The sequence below is a fragment of the Periplaneta americana genome, chromosome 9 (genome assembly GCF_040183065.1).
Source record: "Periplaneta americana isolate PAMFEO1 chromosome 9, P.americana_PAMFEO1_priV1, whole genome shotgun sequence".
NCBI lineage: Eukaryota > Metazoa > Arthropoda > Insecta > Blattodea > Blattidae > Periplaneta > Periplaneta americana.
Genome location: NC_091125.1, coordinates 104,177,813 through 104,194,779, shown reverse-complemented (window position 1 = coordinate 104,194,779; position 16,967 = coordinate 104,177,813). Strand labels below are relative to the sequence as shown.

At 34.3% G+C, this 16,967-nt stretch overlaps 1 protein-coding gene across 17 annotated transcripts in view; it reads left to right on the top strand.

Moving 5' to 3' along the window:
• Positions 1–16,967, top strand: part of Bap111 (Brahma associated protein 111kD) — a 643,372-nt gene that overhangs the window by 558,631 nt on the left and 67,774 nt on the right. For 2 of the 17 annotated variants that reach the window (XM_069835493.1, XM_069835488.1), the window contains exon 1: positions 466–505. The exons of 3 other annotated variants lie outside the window; for them this stretch is intronic. Coding sequence is in view for 5 of the 14 variants with exons in the window: in XM_069835491.1 (XP_069691592.1) it covers positions 13,734–13,864 (131 nt within the window). In the remaining 9 variants the exon portion in view is untranslated. Of the gene's footprint in view, positions 1–460; positions 506–2,629; positions 2,812–13,638; positions 13,865–16,967 lie in introns of those variants that run through there. 12 more of the 17 variants (XM_069835494.1, XM_069835492.1, XR_011333967.1 and 9 more) reach the window with 10 other exon arrangements.

Below are 16,967 nucleotides of genomic sequence, written 5' to 3'. Positions count from 1 at the left end.
AGATATTAAGGTTATGATATGCGATATTAGTAAATGCATTTATCAGCTACTGCCTACTAAATTATACATGGTGTATTCGTGACTCGTGTCCTGCAAGTTACTGTGACGGGAAATATTTTGTTTATACGTCATAAATTTACCTCCAGGTATTTCTCAGGCTTTATATTATCAGTGTCGCCAATATAGCTTTTTCAAGTTAAATCTAGCTTTTTTTATGTTAAGCTTAGCGGGAAAATAATTCTATCCCGCATAGCGGGGAATGTAGCTTATTTCCTTCGCTTAGCAGGTGGAAATCTTCATTGGTTTAATTCAGTTTTGATTAATTTATTTAATATTGTATACATATTAATCTAAAACTATTCATGATAATAATTTGTTGTAATGCAGAGACGAGTTGAAACATGTTTTATCAAGGATCTGCTTATCATCCTTCCCTCCTAACTCTTTCCCTTTTTTGGCTGAGGCACAGTCGACTACAGCTGAGGAACAGCCGGCGATGGCTGAGGTAACGTGACTCACGTGATCCACATATGGAAACATTGAAAACCCAAAACAAATTATATCGTTCAGTGCATTTTCTTCTTCAAGAAAATTGGACAGTTGTTGTAAAGATTATATATTGACAATAGATGTAATGCGTAAAGTAGGGACTCGGCTGCATACAAGAAGGGATCAAGTGACGACTCACCGAGTACTTCACACGCATTTAGGCTCAACTCATACGGCCGACAATTTTTTGCGATTATTTTGCAGTTTGTGTGTGGTTGTGCTGTCGGCTTAACCGACCACATGCGGACTTCTTTTTTTGTGGTCGCTTGAAGTCCATATCGACTGCAGACAACCACACCACAAGCTTATTTTCCAAGAAAGCGTCTATCGTTTCCAAGGATACGGTGTAAAAGCGCCTGTCGTTTCCAAGGATACGGTGTCGGCGGCGAGTGGTTGGCGTGTGGTCGGCGTGTCGCACGTGTGAGTTGCGCTCGACTACCGACAGTGACAATTCTGCATTTGTGCTGTGGGTGATACCGACTCTCACGACCACAGACGTCGACAGTGACTTCAGTTTGTGGTCCGTGGGAGTTAGCATCACCTGTTTCTATATAATTCAATACTAATTTCTGACCATTCACAGCACAACCACACATAACTGCAAAATAACCGCAAAGTTGTCGGCCGTGTAAGTTGAGCCGCCACTGCAAATGAAGGGTACACGTGAATAAAGATCAAGGTCCATTTTAGAAAGTTTCGAGAAAAACGAATTTTAAAGTTTAAGCACTTAATACTTTGTTATGTGTATATTTAATAGAAATTGACGTAGTGGAATGTCAAGAACGATGATTTCTTATTACTAGCTAAACCACACGATAGTACTTCCTTTCAGGGGCGATTTCTCAGGGCATGCTATGCTTGCTGCGCAAGCCCAATATTTTCGTAGAATGTGTATTTCTCAAAATGGCGTTACGTACATTAAAATTTATTTTGATTTTTGGAATACTGTATAAGCGTAATACCATCCGCAGGTTGCACATTGCAAGTATCGCAACGCTTGCTCGTTTCTTGGAGCTACAGGAAAGACGTAGAAATAGCGAGAATATGATGCGCGCGCAAGTGCCTTCCTCCTTGGTCCGTCCTAGGCGCACATGCTTCTGTTATATGTTGTTTGAAGCTCTGGTCCGAGAGCTACACCAACTACTATTTAACGTTACACAGAGCAGTATTGACAGCGGGAATGTGCTGTGATTTGCGAGTGCAATGTAATTGTATGAGCGGAATGCATATGTTAGCTGCTGCATGTATTATTAATTCTTAAACATTAATTTGAAGTATTGCAATGAGTTCGGAATTGTGTGTCATTGGAACCTAATTATTAAATCCATTTTCCCGAAGGACTATTCAAGACAAGACAAACATTACGGTATAGAGAATATGTGCGCTCGTTCAGTGCAGCTCAATACAACAATGTGCATTGGTTGGCAGGGTCGAAAAAACTAAATAAACTGTTTCGTTGGCCATGTTTATTATATTATATCGAACTTCTACATCTGATAAGCGAATATGAGCCATGATTCATAATGATTTCATAATTATAAAATAAATTATTTATGTGGGTCTGATTATTTTTATTAATTATGAATTATTATATCCTCCCATCTTCCCCTATGAATAAAAGAGCAAGCCTAACTTTCGTGACTAGCATTCGCCCCTGCTTCCTTTCCACTTTAAGATAGTATTATTAACTCAATTTCGATTTTTGATGGACCTTGATCGTTTTTCCCGTGTACCCTTGAAATACTTCTTCATTACTACTGTAGTATTATTAACTCAATTTCGATTTTTGATGGACCTTGATCGTTTTTCCCGTGTACCCTTCAAATACTTCTTCATTACTACTGTACACTGAGGATTCAGACCCTGACCCTGATGATCCTGAAGAAATATCTGTTTGAAGCAAATAATCATAGTTTCAATTATTCAATGTTTAAACATGTGGTATATAATTAACAGTAACTGTAAATGAAATTTCGAATTACTTGCTTTAAAAATATGATATGAAAATCTAACTTTTTTTCGCTCGAAAATTGTTTATATTTTAGTTCCGTCCAGCGGGATTTAGTGATAGCCAGTTGGCTACCCTGGACATTATGACTTTTCTTAGTGTTGGCTTGTGTTAGTTGTGTTATATGTAATTGATATTATTATTTTATATACAGGCAGTACATTCTCGCGATTTCTGTCTTTTGAGAGCTTTTAGTAAAAATAGATTGGTATATCTTCTTCGAAACTATTATTTCAATTCTGATCTGTGTAGTGGTAAGTTTTAAAGCAGTAACTTTCTCTTACGTATATGCACAGTAGGTTAGTTTGTAGTTGATATTTGCTTGTTGTATACTTTTAATTCATTGTATTCTGTGTTTCGTTCCTGTCTGTAAACAAGTTTACCATTGCCAAGATTAATAACGATATACTTTTGGTCTGTATCAATGTAATGGAGTGAAACCGTAGGTACCATAAAAATGCAAATATATTTGTTTTGACGTGCGGTACCCCTTTAATAGCCTGGAAGTAGGCTACGCCATTCATATTTCTTTCATATTCTTTCGTATACCAGAGTTTTCATACAACCCCTGATCACGTAGCCTATATAATGTGATCAGAGATACAATAAATAACGTATTTTGTTCTCCTTACTAATACGTTCGCTTTCTATAAAAGTTTTACAGTAAACTTAGTAGCTCTATTGAAAAATCATGCAGTAAATACTTGAGCTGTAGTAGTTTGTCAGACAACTAAGGAAAGCCGAAGCTTTCATTGGAGAGCCCTTTTATCAGTAAAGTAATCAGAGTGGTGGCTAGGAACCAAGTTTGTTGTGAACGTAGAGTTGTAAGGCTCTAATGATTTCATATTGTTGAGTTCGCAGCCTTCGACTGACTTAATTATCAGTAATGTCGTGTTTCTGGAAGTTATAATATTTCGCTATCTCGAAATCATACAATGTTAAACATACTTGACTCCCATTCTTAATCAATTTACAGTAATGTGGATTTGAAATACTCGGCTTCAAATTCGCTATCAAATTGTCAATTAATTATTCATCCATTGTTTATTATTAGAAATTGCAACATTGCAGTACCTCATTTATTGTTGGTAAACAAATTGAAGTACGTCGCTGTGGAGTAATGGTTAGCGCGTCTGACTGTGAGACTAGCGGGCCCGGGTTCAGGTTGGGACAAGTTATCTGGTAGAGATTTTTTCCGGGGTTTTCCCTCAACCAATTTAAGCAGAATTGCAGGGTATCTTTCGGCGTTGAACCTCTGACTCATTTCGCCATTATTAATTCACATATAATCATCAATACCATAGCTCGGGTTCAGTTCACAGTGCAGCGTGCTGTAGGCCTACTTGTAAAAGAGTACGGCCATTCGGCTACCCAATCAATCATAGAATAGCTCGTAAGCACAATAAGCCTCAGGCTGTAGTGCAAGCCTTCGGGTCCCACCTCTGTAAAAAAAAAAAAAGAATTGAAACAATAGTGATATAGGCTCTTAAAGAAGACTGATGCGCGAAATGGGTGATAGGATGGTAACACTTCCAAGAAAATCTAATTTAAAAATTAATGACATTCCCAAGATTTCACTGGCTGGTAAAGAAGTAGGGCCTATGTGGTAACAGCGGATTAAACATTAATATGATTCATGTAAAACTATCTGCTGTTATTTTATACGGTACATTTAAGTTGTATGTTTGTATAAAATTGTGAATGTAAGTTTTTAGTGTTGCTTCAGTTCTATATTGCGATTAAATCTGTTTTGAAATAAATTGACAGTTGTTCGAATGAATTACGAAGAGAAAAGCGTCATTGTGTTCCTAAGGTTATCATTTACATAGGCCAATTATAACTATTCTGTTGCCATAGTGACAGTTTGATTTTCTTGTCAAAATAATAACATATAATCAACTGTACCTCATCTTCCAGTTTCCGGCTGATTCTTTGATAGCGTAAATGGTCCTTATAACGTATAGTATCGCTCTAACATCCATTTTCATATAGCATATAATGACTTAGTAATGTTCCTTTAATGTTCCTTTGACTCTTAAAATGTCTGTACACTGATTTAGACTACTTACATGTTTATTTTGTTTCACGGCTCATTTTATTTGCACATTTGTATCCTACCTGTGTCTTTTATCTAGCTAAATACCATGCACATTTTATTTAATGCAGTAGGCCTATATTGCAATGACCTTGTTACAATTTTTTCTTCTTTACATTTATAATTGAACTGAAATACACATATTTGAAGGACTTTTCTTATCACTGTACATATAGAGAACAGTAAGCTTAGTATGTTAGTAGTGAATGCCTGTGTAAAATTCAAAACATGGCACTACATATTACTGTATACTTGAATATGAGGTATTTCTTTGTTTTCAGAAGCCAAAAATAAAAATCTATTTTACTCCTTATATTTGAATCTTTTTATTAATTACTAAGTAGGAGGCAGCACAAAGATTAAGTCAGTGTGTATTAATTTACGATCTAGGTCGAGAACAGTGGTCTCAGGGTTAAATAATTGCAGTGCCTAGCATAGCATAATAACCGACCATCAGTGGCGACTTGTGATCATTTTTGTTGGTGGGGCCAGATATTTCACATATTTTGTGATATACGTTAAATAATGCATTAAGATTTTTTATTTCATTCTAGGCCTAGAACAGTGGTCTCAGAGTTAAATAATTGCAGTGCCTAGCATAGCATAAGAACCGACCATCAGTGGCGACTTGTGATCATTTTTATTGGTGGGGCCAGATATTTAACATATTTTGTGATATACGTTAAATAATGCATCAAGATTTTTTATTTCATTCTAGTTAATTGTTTCTGCTTAAAAAATTAATTCAGCACAATGCAACTAAAACTACCAACCCGTACATAATAATGCAAATTCAACATTAAACTCACCTATTTGCAGAATTATTTATAAAGAAGATGTGCTCGTTTGTTCTTCTGGGTGGGAAACTTTTTGATGACCCTGTTCTTGATGTCTGAATTTGATGGAGATGCGTCAACGAATTCAGCCTATCTTGACCCATGGTGTTTCTGAGAAATGTTTTTATCCTGTTTAATGTACTGAACTCCGTTCTAACTCAGCTGTTGAAACAGATGTTGTTAGTGAGATTCAAAGGGCTCTGCCCACTTCAGAGAATGAATCTTCAAAGGAGTAAGTTAATCCATAAAAAACTGAACAAATCACATACAGAAGAAATATCTTTAAATGTATCATTTCGTTAGATCACTGATAGTTCATTAATACATTTTTCTTTCGAAATTAAAAACTGTAATTTTTTACAAAAATATTAGCCAGGTCAGTGGGGAATTAATCTCTGTATGAAGCAAATTTCTTTGGATCAAGTAAGTTATATTAAAGCAGCCAATATATGTGACTGCAGGAAACGTCCATTGGAATGGTTGATAATGATATTGCAGACTTCTTTGGGATCTGCCGACAGGTTTACTTGCCTACTGAGTTTCACCCTTTTTGTTCGAGGAAATAAACATTCTTCTTCATCATCGACATTTATTTCATATTTGTTAGTGTTCTCTCTTATTTCCATTACAACTGACTCAAAATGCTGTAATGCGTCATGTATTTGTAGTTTGCATCTGTATTTTTTTATTTTATCGGGTTATTTTACGACGTATCAACATCTAGGTTATTTAGCGTCTGAATGAAATGAAGGTGATAATGCCAGTGAAATGTGTCCGGGGTCCAGTACCGAAAGTTACCCAGCCTTTGCTCGTATTGAATTGAGGGAAAATCCCGGAAAAAACCTCAACCAGGTAACTTGCCCCGACCAGGATTCGAACCCGGGCCACCTGGTTTCGCGGCCAGATGCGCTGACCATTACTCCACAGGTGTGGACTTGCATCTGTATTATATTGTATAATATATTTAACATGTATCATAAAGACAAAAGAAATTTAGAAAAAAAAATTCATTATTAAGTTATTTAACAAGTTTTTTTAGGCCAAAAGCTTCCCTCACTGCTATATCATTCCTTCATTTGAGTCATCTCCCTTTTCAATCCTTTCGTAGCATTTCAATAGCTCTGCTTTATTTTCCTTAACAGAAGATACAACTCAGGACTGAAAGTTCCATTGTGTTGCTGAAATGGTTGGTATGTACTTATTGCTCACAGATCACAGTACGTCACTGCATTTAGGTGAAGTGGAGAAGAATGTTGAGAACCCAGTAATATTTGCAAAAAACGACTTCACTGACTTGATGTATTTTGAACATGCACTTTTTATTTTAACTGAATTAAGTTGGTGGGCTTGGCAGTGAATAAATTTCGCATTGAGGAAATATTTTCTGCATCAAAGTCTGGACCCCATCCTGGTTTCCACTCATTACTGCAGCACCATCATATGCTTGAGCTATGAGTTTATTTTCTAAATTGAAAGGTTGTAGAGTTTGCTTTAGAACCTCACTCAGACCGTTAGCCATGTGATTGTTTACCTCTTTGAAAGAAAGAAACCTTTCCACATGTTTACAGCCTTTTATGTATATCTCAAAATAATAACAAATTGGCTTTTGCAGATTATGTCTGTTGTTTTGTCAGCCTGCACAGTAACAAAATCTGTAGAATTAATGCTCTACTTTAGATCTTCGATATATACATCATACATACTGTCTAATAATTCATTTTGTATAGTATGTGAATTTAAAAACAGAAGTAGCCTACTGTTTAAGTGTTCATCCAATACATTATCATGACTGGCAAGATAACAAGTCTAACAAATCTCCCCGATTTGCAGATCCCTGATTTTCATGATAATTCGTGAGTTTCACAAAATACTAAAGAATCAACAATTAATGTGCTTGTTTTTTGTGACCTGTTCGTTGTGTTTCTGGATTGAAATTTTAACCGCGGAATCAATTTGTGCTGCGATATTTACTCTCCCAAATAGTTTAAACTTACAAGCATTTTCTAAATGTATTGCACTTTCTTCATATTTTTTTATGCACTCAAATGTTTTAGATCTTTGCAACCTGTCGACGTCCACAGTCCCTCGCCAACAAACAATAGACAATAGAAACAAAAAAAAACTTTGTTTTTCGTTACTTACAGTTAGCCAGGATTTCTTTATAAACCATGAGTTGTAGAAAGTTCTCCTTTTCTTGCCATCTGCCTGTGTAAAACTGAAGTCATTAGGTTTATGTGTGCCTAGTCGTTTAACTTCAAGTTTATCTTCTAATTTGTGTGTTTTTCGGATACATGTCAACACTAATTCCTTTTAATTTATATTCCATCCCTCCAATTGTTCCACTACCTTCTCATTGCTCCCCGATTTCCCTTATTAGTTTCTCTATCTCTTCCTTCCATTCACTTATAATCGCCCTACTCTCTACCTCCTTCACTGTCACAAATTCCGCCTTTCCTGGATTACTCATTTCTGTGAATCACTCTTTATATTATAATATAGTATGAAATTCGTACAATACAACAGCTTGTCAGTGTAAGCTCCCAGCAGTTATGTATGTATGTATTTATGTATGTATGTATGTATTTATTTATTTATTTTATTTCGTCCTAAGGATCATACAGGATGATGTTGGACATGTCAAAGAAATTAAAATTAGAAATAGTTCTAAAACTAATACACATTTGCAAAATAATACTTTATATAATATCGTGGTGTATAATATTGACAGTTCTGTGCCGTGGCGTCGTGGTCTAAGGCATCCTGCCTAGTACTCGCATTACGGAATGCACGCTGGTTCTAGTCCTCATGGGGGAAGAAGTTTTCTCTTGAAATTTCGGCCAGTGTGTAGGACCGGTGCCCACCCAGCATCGTGATGCACTTGGGGAGCTACAATAGGTAGCAAAATCTGGTTACGCAAACTAGCTATAACAGCTGGGGGGCTCATCGTGCTAACCACACGATACCTTCATTCTGGTTGGATGATTGTCCACCTCTGCTTCGTCATGTGGCCATGAGGCCAGCAATCGGCTGGTCGGTCTTGGCCCTTTGTGGGCTTTAGCGCCACGGATTATTATTATAATATTGACAAATGATTAAACACTACAACTAATACAATGATATTGATCACACAACTAAATTTATATAAAAGCAATGTCACATGAATAAATTAAGGCCAAAAAAATAATAATAATTGTCAAATCTTCACACATTAAACCTAGAATTAATAATTATCTATGAAACCTTTATTATCTACTGTTAATAAATATATAGGTATACAACTTAATAACATTTAATAACTGTAAAAACTAACATTCAAGATACTCTTGTACTGAATAAAAACAACCGTCCATAAGAAATTTCTTTAATTATTTATTGAATTTAATCTCAGATTTAAGTATTTAATAGACCTGAGTAATTTATTAAATAGAAGTCTGCCATTGTAATAAACAAATTTTTCAAAAAGAGAACTTTTGTGTCCAAACAGGTGCAAATTAGACTTTCCTCTTGTATAGTGATTGTGAATTTGTTCATTTCTGGTAAATTTTTGGAGTTGTTTATGGACACGAATCAAAATATCGTATATGTAAGTGCATGGTACAGTGAGAATGTTTAGAATTTTAAAATAAGATCTACAGCTTGTGTTGCTGGGAAGATTTATAAAAAGTAATACGAAATAACACAAAATATTTAAACACTTTCCCGACATTATCTAGAAATTCATGAAGTACCAGTACTAAAGCAACAGCCAAGTGTAACTGAAATATTTACTGAAATAAGCCACAAAAGTCTTGCACTGACATGAGAAATGCTCGCATTTTACGACTGATGACAAATTATATTTTATCAAGCAACGTAATATGAAATCTTCTCATTAACATAAAAAAATTAATGGTAATTTACTTTGATACGAACTTCTACGAATCTGTTATACCTTACATACATACATACATACATACATACATACATACATACATACATACATACATACATACATACATACATACATACATATTGAAAAACAACGACAAACACAACTCAATAGTAGAGGACATCTTGAGAACAATTAGATCTTTGGAAGAAAATCAATGGGAAATTCACTTCAGATGGGTGAAAGCCCACGTAGGCATTATGGACAACGAGTTGGCGGACAAATTGGCAAAAGCAGCTGCGGAAGATGAAGATCTTCAGAGCATTTATAATAAAATCTCAAAATCAATGATTAAAACTGAGATACAAGAAACAGGATATCACCAATGGCAGAACAGATGGAACAATACAAACAAAGGGGCTCTTTCGAAATCCTTCTTCCCTTCTATCAAAGAAAGACTCAAGATAAAACTACCCCCTACACCGGACTTCACAGCAATCATCTCGGGCCATGGAAAAACAAAGAATACCTACATAGATTTCACATCATAGAGGATCCAAGATGGACATGTAACAACATCTGGCAAACTGTAAATCATCTAATCTATGAATGTCGGGACAGATGACAGCAAAGGTCAGTTTTAATAGAAGATATACTTACTTACTTACAAATGGCTTTTAAGGAACCCGAAGGTTCATTGCCGCCCTCACATAAGCCCGCCATCGGTCCCTATCCTGTGCAAGATTAAGCCAGTCTCTATCATCATACCCCACCTCCCTCAAATCCATTTTAATATTATCCTCCCATCTACGTCTCGGCCTCCCTAAAGGTCTTTTTCCCTCTGGTCTCCCAACTAACACTCTATATGCATTTCTGGATTCGCCCATATGTGCTACATGCCCTGCCCATCTCAAACGTCTGGATTTAAAGTTCCTAATTATGTCAGGTGAAGAATACAATGCGTCCAGTTCTGTGTTGTGTAACTTTCTCCATTCTCCTGTAACTTCATCCCGCTTAGCCCCAAATATTTTCCTAAGCACCTTATTCTCAAACACCCTTAATCTATGTTCCTCTCTCAGAGTGAGAGTCCAAGTTTCACAGCCATATAGAAGAACCGGTAATATAACTGTTTTATAAATTCTAACTTTCAGATTTTTGGACAGCAGACTGGATGATAAGAGCTTCTCAACCGAATAATAACACGCATTTCCCATATTTATTCTGCGTTTAATTTCCTCCCGAGTGTCATTTATATTTGTTACTGTTGCTCCAAGATATTTGAATTTTTCCACCTCTTCGAAGGATAAATCTCCAATATTTATATTTCCATTTCGTACAATATTCCCGTCACGAGACATAATCATATACTTTGTCTTTTCAGGATTTACTTCCAAACCAATCGCTTTACTTGTTTAATAGAAGATATACAAAAAAAAAATGGAGGAACTTGGCCAGTTACCAACCGACAGCTCATAACTAAGGAGTGGATTTCTATGTAATTAAATATTATTTTTGCGTGTGACAAAAGACAATTAACACAATTAAAAATTCCGAACATGAAGTTTCAAGTTTAAAACCCGAATTTTATTTCACATAAAAACACACATTTTCTCAAAAAAATTATGTAAATACATATTTTCAGGAAATCTATTATAAACACATAAATCTTGGAGTTTTTTACTTAAATAATTTTTTTACAAGAACTTTTAAACATTTTAAAACTAAATCAATTATGTCACTCAGAAATATGTTATCTTTTTAAGAATTCTTGGTTGCTTCGTGTTTCTATGCGCTGTGTGGTGTATCCATGATCCATTTTTGTAATAGTATCGCCTCAAGTTCTGAGAATTGCTAGGCAGCATATCAGTGTTATTATTAGAGAATAAATTAACAAGGACAAGGAGGAGAGATCTTGCAACACATAATTAGGAATGTTTATTGTTGCTGAAGATGATTTCATTCCACGATTTGTTTGTGAAACACAACAGATAAGAGCTCGGGTAGGAACATAATTTAATTTAAACAAATCTCTCGCCTCTCACTCATGTCTATCAAGTAAGGCAGTATGTCTTGTGATTCCCTGTTATCGGGCTTCGTCAAGATATACTGAAAGATGGCTGTTTAAAAAACGATTTGGCTTTCCTTTTAGCAAATCTAAGCTTTTTGTGTGACGCCATAAAAAACTCGAAACATCCAAACCCTGTTGTCTGAAACAGGGAGGTGCGTGCCGTGAAAATTAAACTATACTCGCTACCAGGTCCAGAAGTACAAGTACTAAGGGACAGATTCAAGATTGTGTGTGGGAAAAACAGTGGATATAAAAAAATGTGTAAAGTTGCTCAAGTATTGGAGGGTGTGCCTATAGGTGAAATTGACGGTGTTTGTGTTCGTGACATACCTCTCTTTAAATATGCACATCTGACATCCTGTGATGTGGAAAGATCGTTTTCACAGTATAAGTCGTTGTTCAGAGATAATCGGCACGCATTTGTGATGGAGAATTTGAGATGACCTTTGTTGTTCACTGCAATTCTCGGCCAACTACTAGCACTCAAGTGTGGTTGGTGAGTACCTAGTAACATTTTTTTTTCCAAGCTAAATAAGTTAAGGTATTTTTGTCATATTTATAAAAAATATTTTTTTTATTTCTAGCAAATATTTTCGTACTTTTTAGCACATAAAAATAAATATATTTAAATTTTTTAGCACATAAAAATCCGCTCCCTACTCATAACATTTCATTTCAGATCATTTTGTAAATATATATACTCATTTAACTTGTAGATACACAATAATGGAACCAATTATAAAATAACAATAAGATAAACAAACTGTTAATATAGAATGTAAGAAAACAGATGGTTAAGCAGATATAAAATTCAGGTAGTCAGTCTTACAAACAAATATAATCTAAGGGTAAAAGAATAATAAAATTGTACATGTGGCTCACTTTAGGTATAATGTAGATATTTCAAGTTTTTTTTTTTTTAGGTAGGCTATAAAAAAAGATAAGATGTACTCATTTTCATATTATGGAAACATGTAAGATAATTATAAGGAATAGTTATTATAAGCAAATTATGACACAATATAGTAATTTTAAATGTAAATTACCCAAGGCATGTATATAGAAATTCCAAGCTTATAAGTAGAGGATTAAAATTAGTTAAGGTGATGCGTAAATTCAACTCTCATATTATGAAAAAAGGAAATTGTAGCATAATATTATAATACCACGTGTAAATTGTTCAGTCAGTGGCGTATACTGGTTAAAGGGTTTGGGCTACCACTGACCCTATTATTACACAAAATATATCTAACAATTACTTTAATTTTAATTACTATGGTAAAACTAATAATACAAAATTATTACATTATGTTATATTATAAACTTTTTCTTTTGTAATTTCCATGGGCTACCGCCGGTAGCCCGGGTAGTCCGCAAAATACGCCCCTGTGTTCAGTATAATGCATGTAATATTACTATGTAATGGGGCATGCAGTTGATGTTCTCAATAAAAAATATAACATACATACATACATACATACCATGAGCAGATCTTTCACTGCAAACCCAGCATTCTTCAATCTTTCCTATTTACTGCCTTCCTCTTAGTCTCCGCATATGATCCACATATCTTAATGTCGTCTATGAATCTGTTACTATAATAATAATAATAATAATAATAATAATAATAATAATGACTGCTGACACTCGCGTGAAAGAAATAAAAAGGGTACCCTATATTGTTTACTGTGTACGTTAACGGTTTTGTAATTGTCTATTACAATTAAATTACAAATTTAGGTCACTTTTTGTGTCTAACATCATTGCATTATATTTCGTACATTATAGAGACTAATTGGCTTCCTCAAAGAGGTGTTTTAGGCACCTAACATATAACTTTTTAGAATCAAAACCGTTACTTTTCATATATTTAAACGGGGTTACTTAATTACCAAGGACTGCGTGAGAAACAGTGACATAACTCGTATAGGGGCGTTACCAGACTTAAGTTCCTAATCTCATGTTGCGTCTTTTGACCCCCTCTGCCAACCGTAGAAATTTGTATCATAGTGACGGAAACGGCTTTTAATACATAATTATGTTCACGAGTACAAGTAGAAGAACAGAGTTCAAAAAGATCAGGAAATGTACAGATAAGACAGAGACAGTTGGTGCTTCCTTAGGTTTGTGAATCATCCCAAAATTTTGGATTTAATTTAGGTGTAACACGTGATGGCAACAGTGTATTGCATGTGTGAATGTGATAACCTCATTTCGTGTTGATAAGCGTTCACCTATTCCTGATATGGTTGTGTATTTCCTTCCTTAACCACAAGAAAGTAGACTTGTTATAAACATCTTTGCCAATTATGATTAGTGGTAGTAATAGTAGTAATGGTGAAGGTAGAATGTTCCCTGTATCTATCTCCAGCGCAATGAAGTTATACCCAGAATATGGAAGCCATGTTCAGCCCATTCATAACTTTGGTGCTGCATGGAGGTGAGTGCTAATTTTATATCTAATCCAGTAGATGACACAATTACGATGTATAATTTTTATGCAGTATGTTCTTTGCAGGAACTGAACTAGGATTGTTAACTCTTCTTCCACATGATCACATTTTTGACCGTTTAGCTGTAAGATACTTACACAGATACTAGTCATAGTTATTCTATGTTTCTGTTTAGTGTCTAACTTTATTTGTAATTGTGATTTTAAAAAATAACATGGTAAGTTTACAATGGGTTTCATCAACCATTATTTACTTGTAAATTTATGTTCAAAGGAATAAGTATGTCTATAAAAAGTCAGACTTTATTCTGCAATACAGCAAAGTTTTGGAGTAAACTTTGAGAGCACACATATGTAGATGTTCTTACAGAATAACTTTTGAATATGATTGCATAGGGCCGAAGTAATATTTTTTACTTTTGCCAGCGTGTTTGTTTAATAATAATAATAATAATAATAATAATAATAATAATAATAATATTATTATAGGCTTGGGTGGCGCAGTTGGTAGAGTGCTGGCCTTATGTGTCCGAGGTTGCGGGTTCGATCCGAGCCCAGGTCGTTGGCGTTTGTGTGCTTAAATGCGACAGGCTCATGTCAATATATTTACTGGCATGTAAAAAGCTCCTGCGGGACAAAATATTATTATTATTATTATTATTATTATTATTATTATTATTATTATTATTATTATTATTATTATTATTCTGGAGAAAAAGGTGGTGGAACTCTGTGTAGCAGACGGGGAGATTATTACTATCCACGGGAATTCTGTCGTTTTTAATCTACATTTCGTCCAACTAAAACTTTCAAGGCCTAAGCAGAGTTCAAAGAAAAAATTTTATTTTTATTTATTTATTTATTTTTTTTGTAAATACACATACTCAGAAGATTTGTATTCAGGAACCTTATCTATGATGTGCGTTATTGAGAATGGTATTTTCCTTGATATGGGAGAATAATAATAATAATAATAATAATTATTATTATTATTATTATTATTATTATTATTATTATTATTATTATTATTATATAGCAGAGATGAAATTCTTCAAAAACACAAGGAAAAAAATAGATAATAAATGCAAAAAGAAAGAACTAGCGCTAAATAGCCTATATATTTTAGTTTAAGTGATAAAGTGTAGATCAGATTGGATTGGAAAGAACATAGGCCTGCAATATTTTGGAAGATGTTCAGACAATAAAAAACATCTTTTCACATCATGCACAGTGGGCCAGAATGCAAATTTAGCGGGACAAAATTAATAACTTCTCTCGAATCCAACAGATTTTTATGAAACTCTGTACAATAGTTACAGATAGCGTATGTTTTTTTTTTTTTTTTTTTTTTTGGTACAAACTCTGGTTATGTTTGTAAGTTAGAGGAACTACCTCTTTACAAGGGGTCATTTATACCGGTACAAAAATTAAGAACTTCTCTCGTATCCAACAGATTTTTATGAAACTTTGTGCAATAATTACAAATAGCGTATGTTTTTTGTGTACAAACTCTGGTTACGATTGTACAAGAGGAACTACTCCTTTACAGGAGATGAATTTATACAATATTAATATTTCTCTCGTATCCAGGGGCATACGCAAGGGAGGGGTTACCGAGTTTAAACCCCCCTCTTTTTGAAGTTTAAAAAAATTGCATATGTTTCAATATATTTGATTGTTTTCATGGATTTTTCTGTTGTGTAAAGTGTTTTATCCATTATTGACTAAATATATACTGTATATAGGCACTAATATTAAAACATAGTAATTATAATATTAATAAATATATCGTAACATAATAATAACAATACTAATAACAGTAATAATACACAAAATTAAAAAATACTAATAATGTAAATTGGAAACAGTTTTAATAATGACCCCCTCCCCTGCCACTAATATCAAACATACTTTCATGAAACATTGTACAGAAGTTAAAGATAGCATAGGTATATTTTTTGTATCAGAACTCAAGTTACGTGTATATTTACTAGGTATGTATTTAAATAAAATTAATAACTTCTCTCGTATCCAATAGACTGTATGAAACTTCGAACAGAATTTATAGTTAAAACATATTTTTATGTACAAAATTTGATTACGATTGTGTAAGAGAAGCTACCCCTTCATAGGGGGTGCATTTAAACAAAATTATAACTTTTCTCTTATCTAACAGATTTTTATCAATTTTCTTATAGCATGTACCTATATTTTTCGTGTACAAACTCTTGATTACGTTTGTATAAGAGGAATAACCCCTTTATGTGGAGTGTATTTAAATAATTGGGAGAGAGTTCATTCAGTTCACATCATGTGACAATGAGTCCGCGAGATATCCATTCCCCCCCCCCTTTTTTTTGAAAGTTTAAAAAAAAGTGGAAGTAAACGTATTTTTTCTCTTGTATTGTTAGACGGACCTGAAGACTTACATTGCAGCCTGAAGCTTATTGTGCTTACCACTCCTATTCTGTGAATGATTAGGTAGCCGAATGGCTGCGTTCTTGTACAAGTACAGCATGTCGCACCATGAACTTAACCTGAGCTATAGTATGGATGATGATATAATGAATTAATGATGACGAAGTGAGTCCGAGGTTAATTGCCGAAAGTTACCAGCAATTCTGCTTCAATTGGTTGAGGGAAAGCCCTGGTAACTTGTTCCAATCAGGATTTGAACCTAGGTGCGGGCTATTCCATATGAAATCGATCAGTAAACAACCTCGCATTTTTTTATACTCTAATTTTTTCCCTATTTATACAAGGTGCTGAGGAGAGTGCATTTTCAAAAATATACTATCGAAAGTCAAACGGTTTTCGTATTATTGTGCGACAAATTTAGCGTATTTTATAAAAACAAGCCTCTTTCAGCGCTCAGAACTCTGGAACCATTTACTGCAAAATATTGAACGAGAGCTTATTTTGAAGCTGACATTTGGTAGGTTATGTTAAGAAGTAATTCTTATTTTTATTGTACACAGAGAGACAGATAATCTGATTTTACTTACTTTTAGGCTTTTTGCCAATTTGTAAAAATGTAAAAATGTAAAAAATATTGAGAAAAAACCTTGCATTATTAAGAGGGATTCGGCAT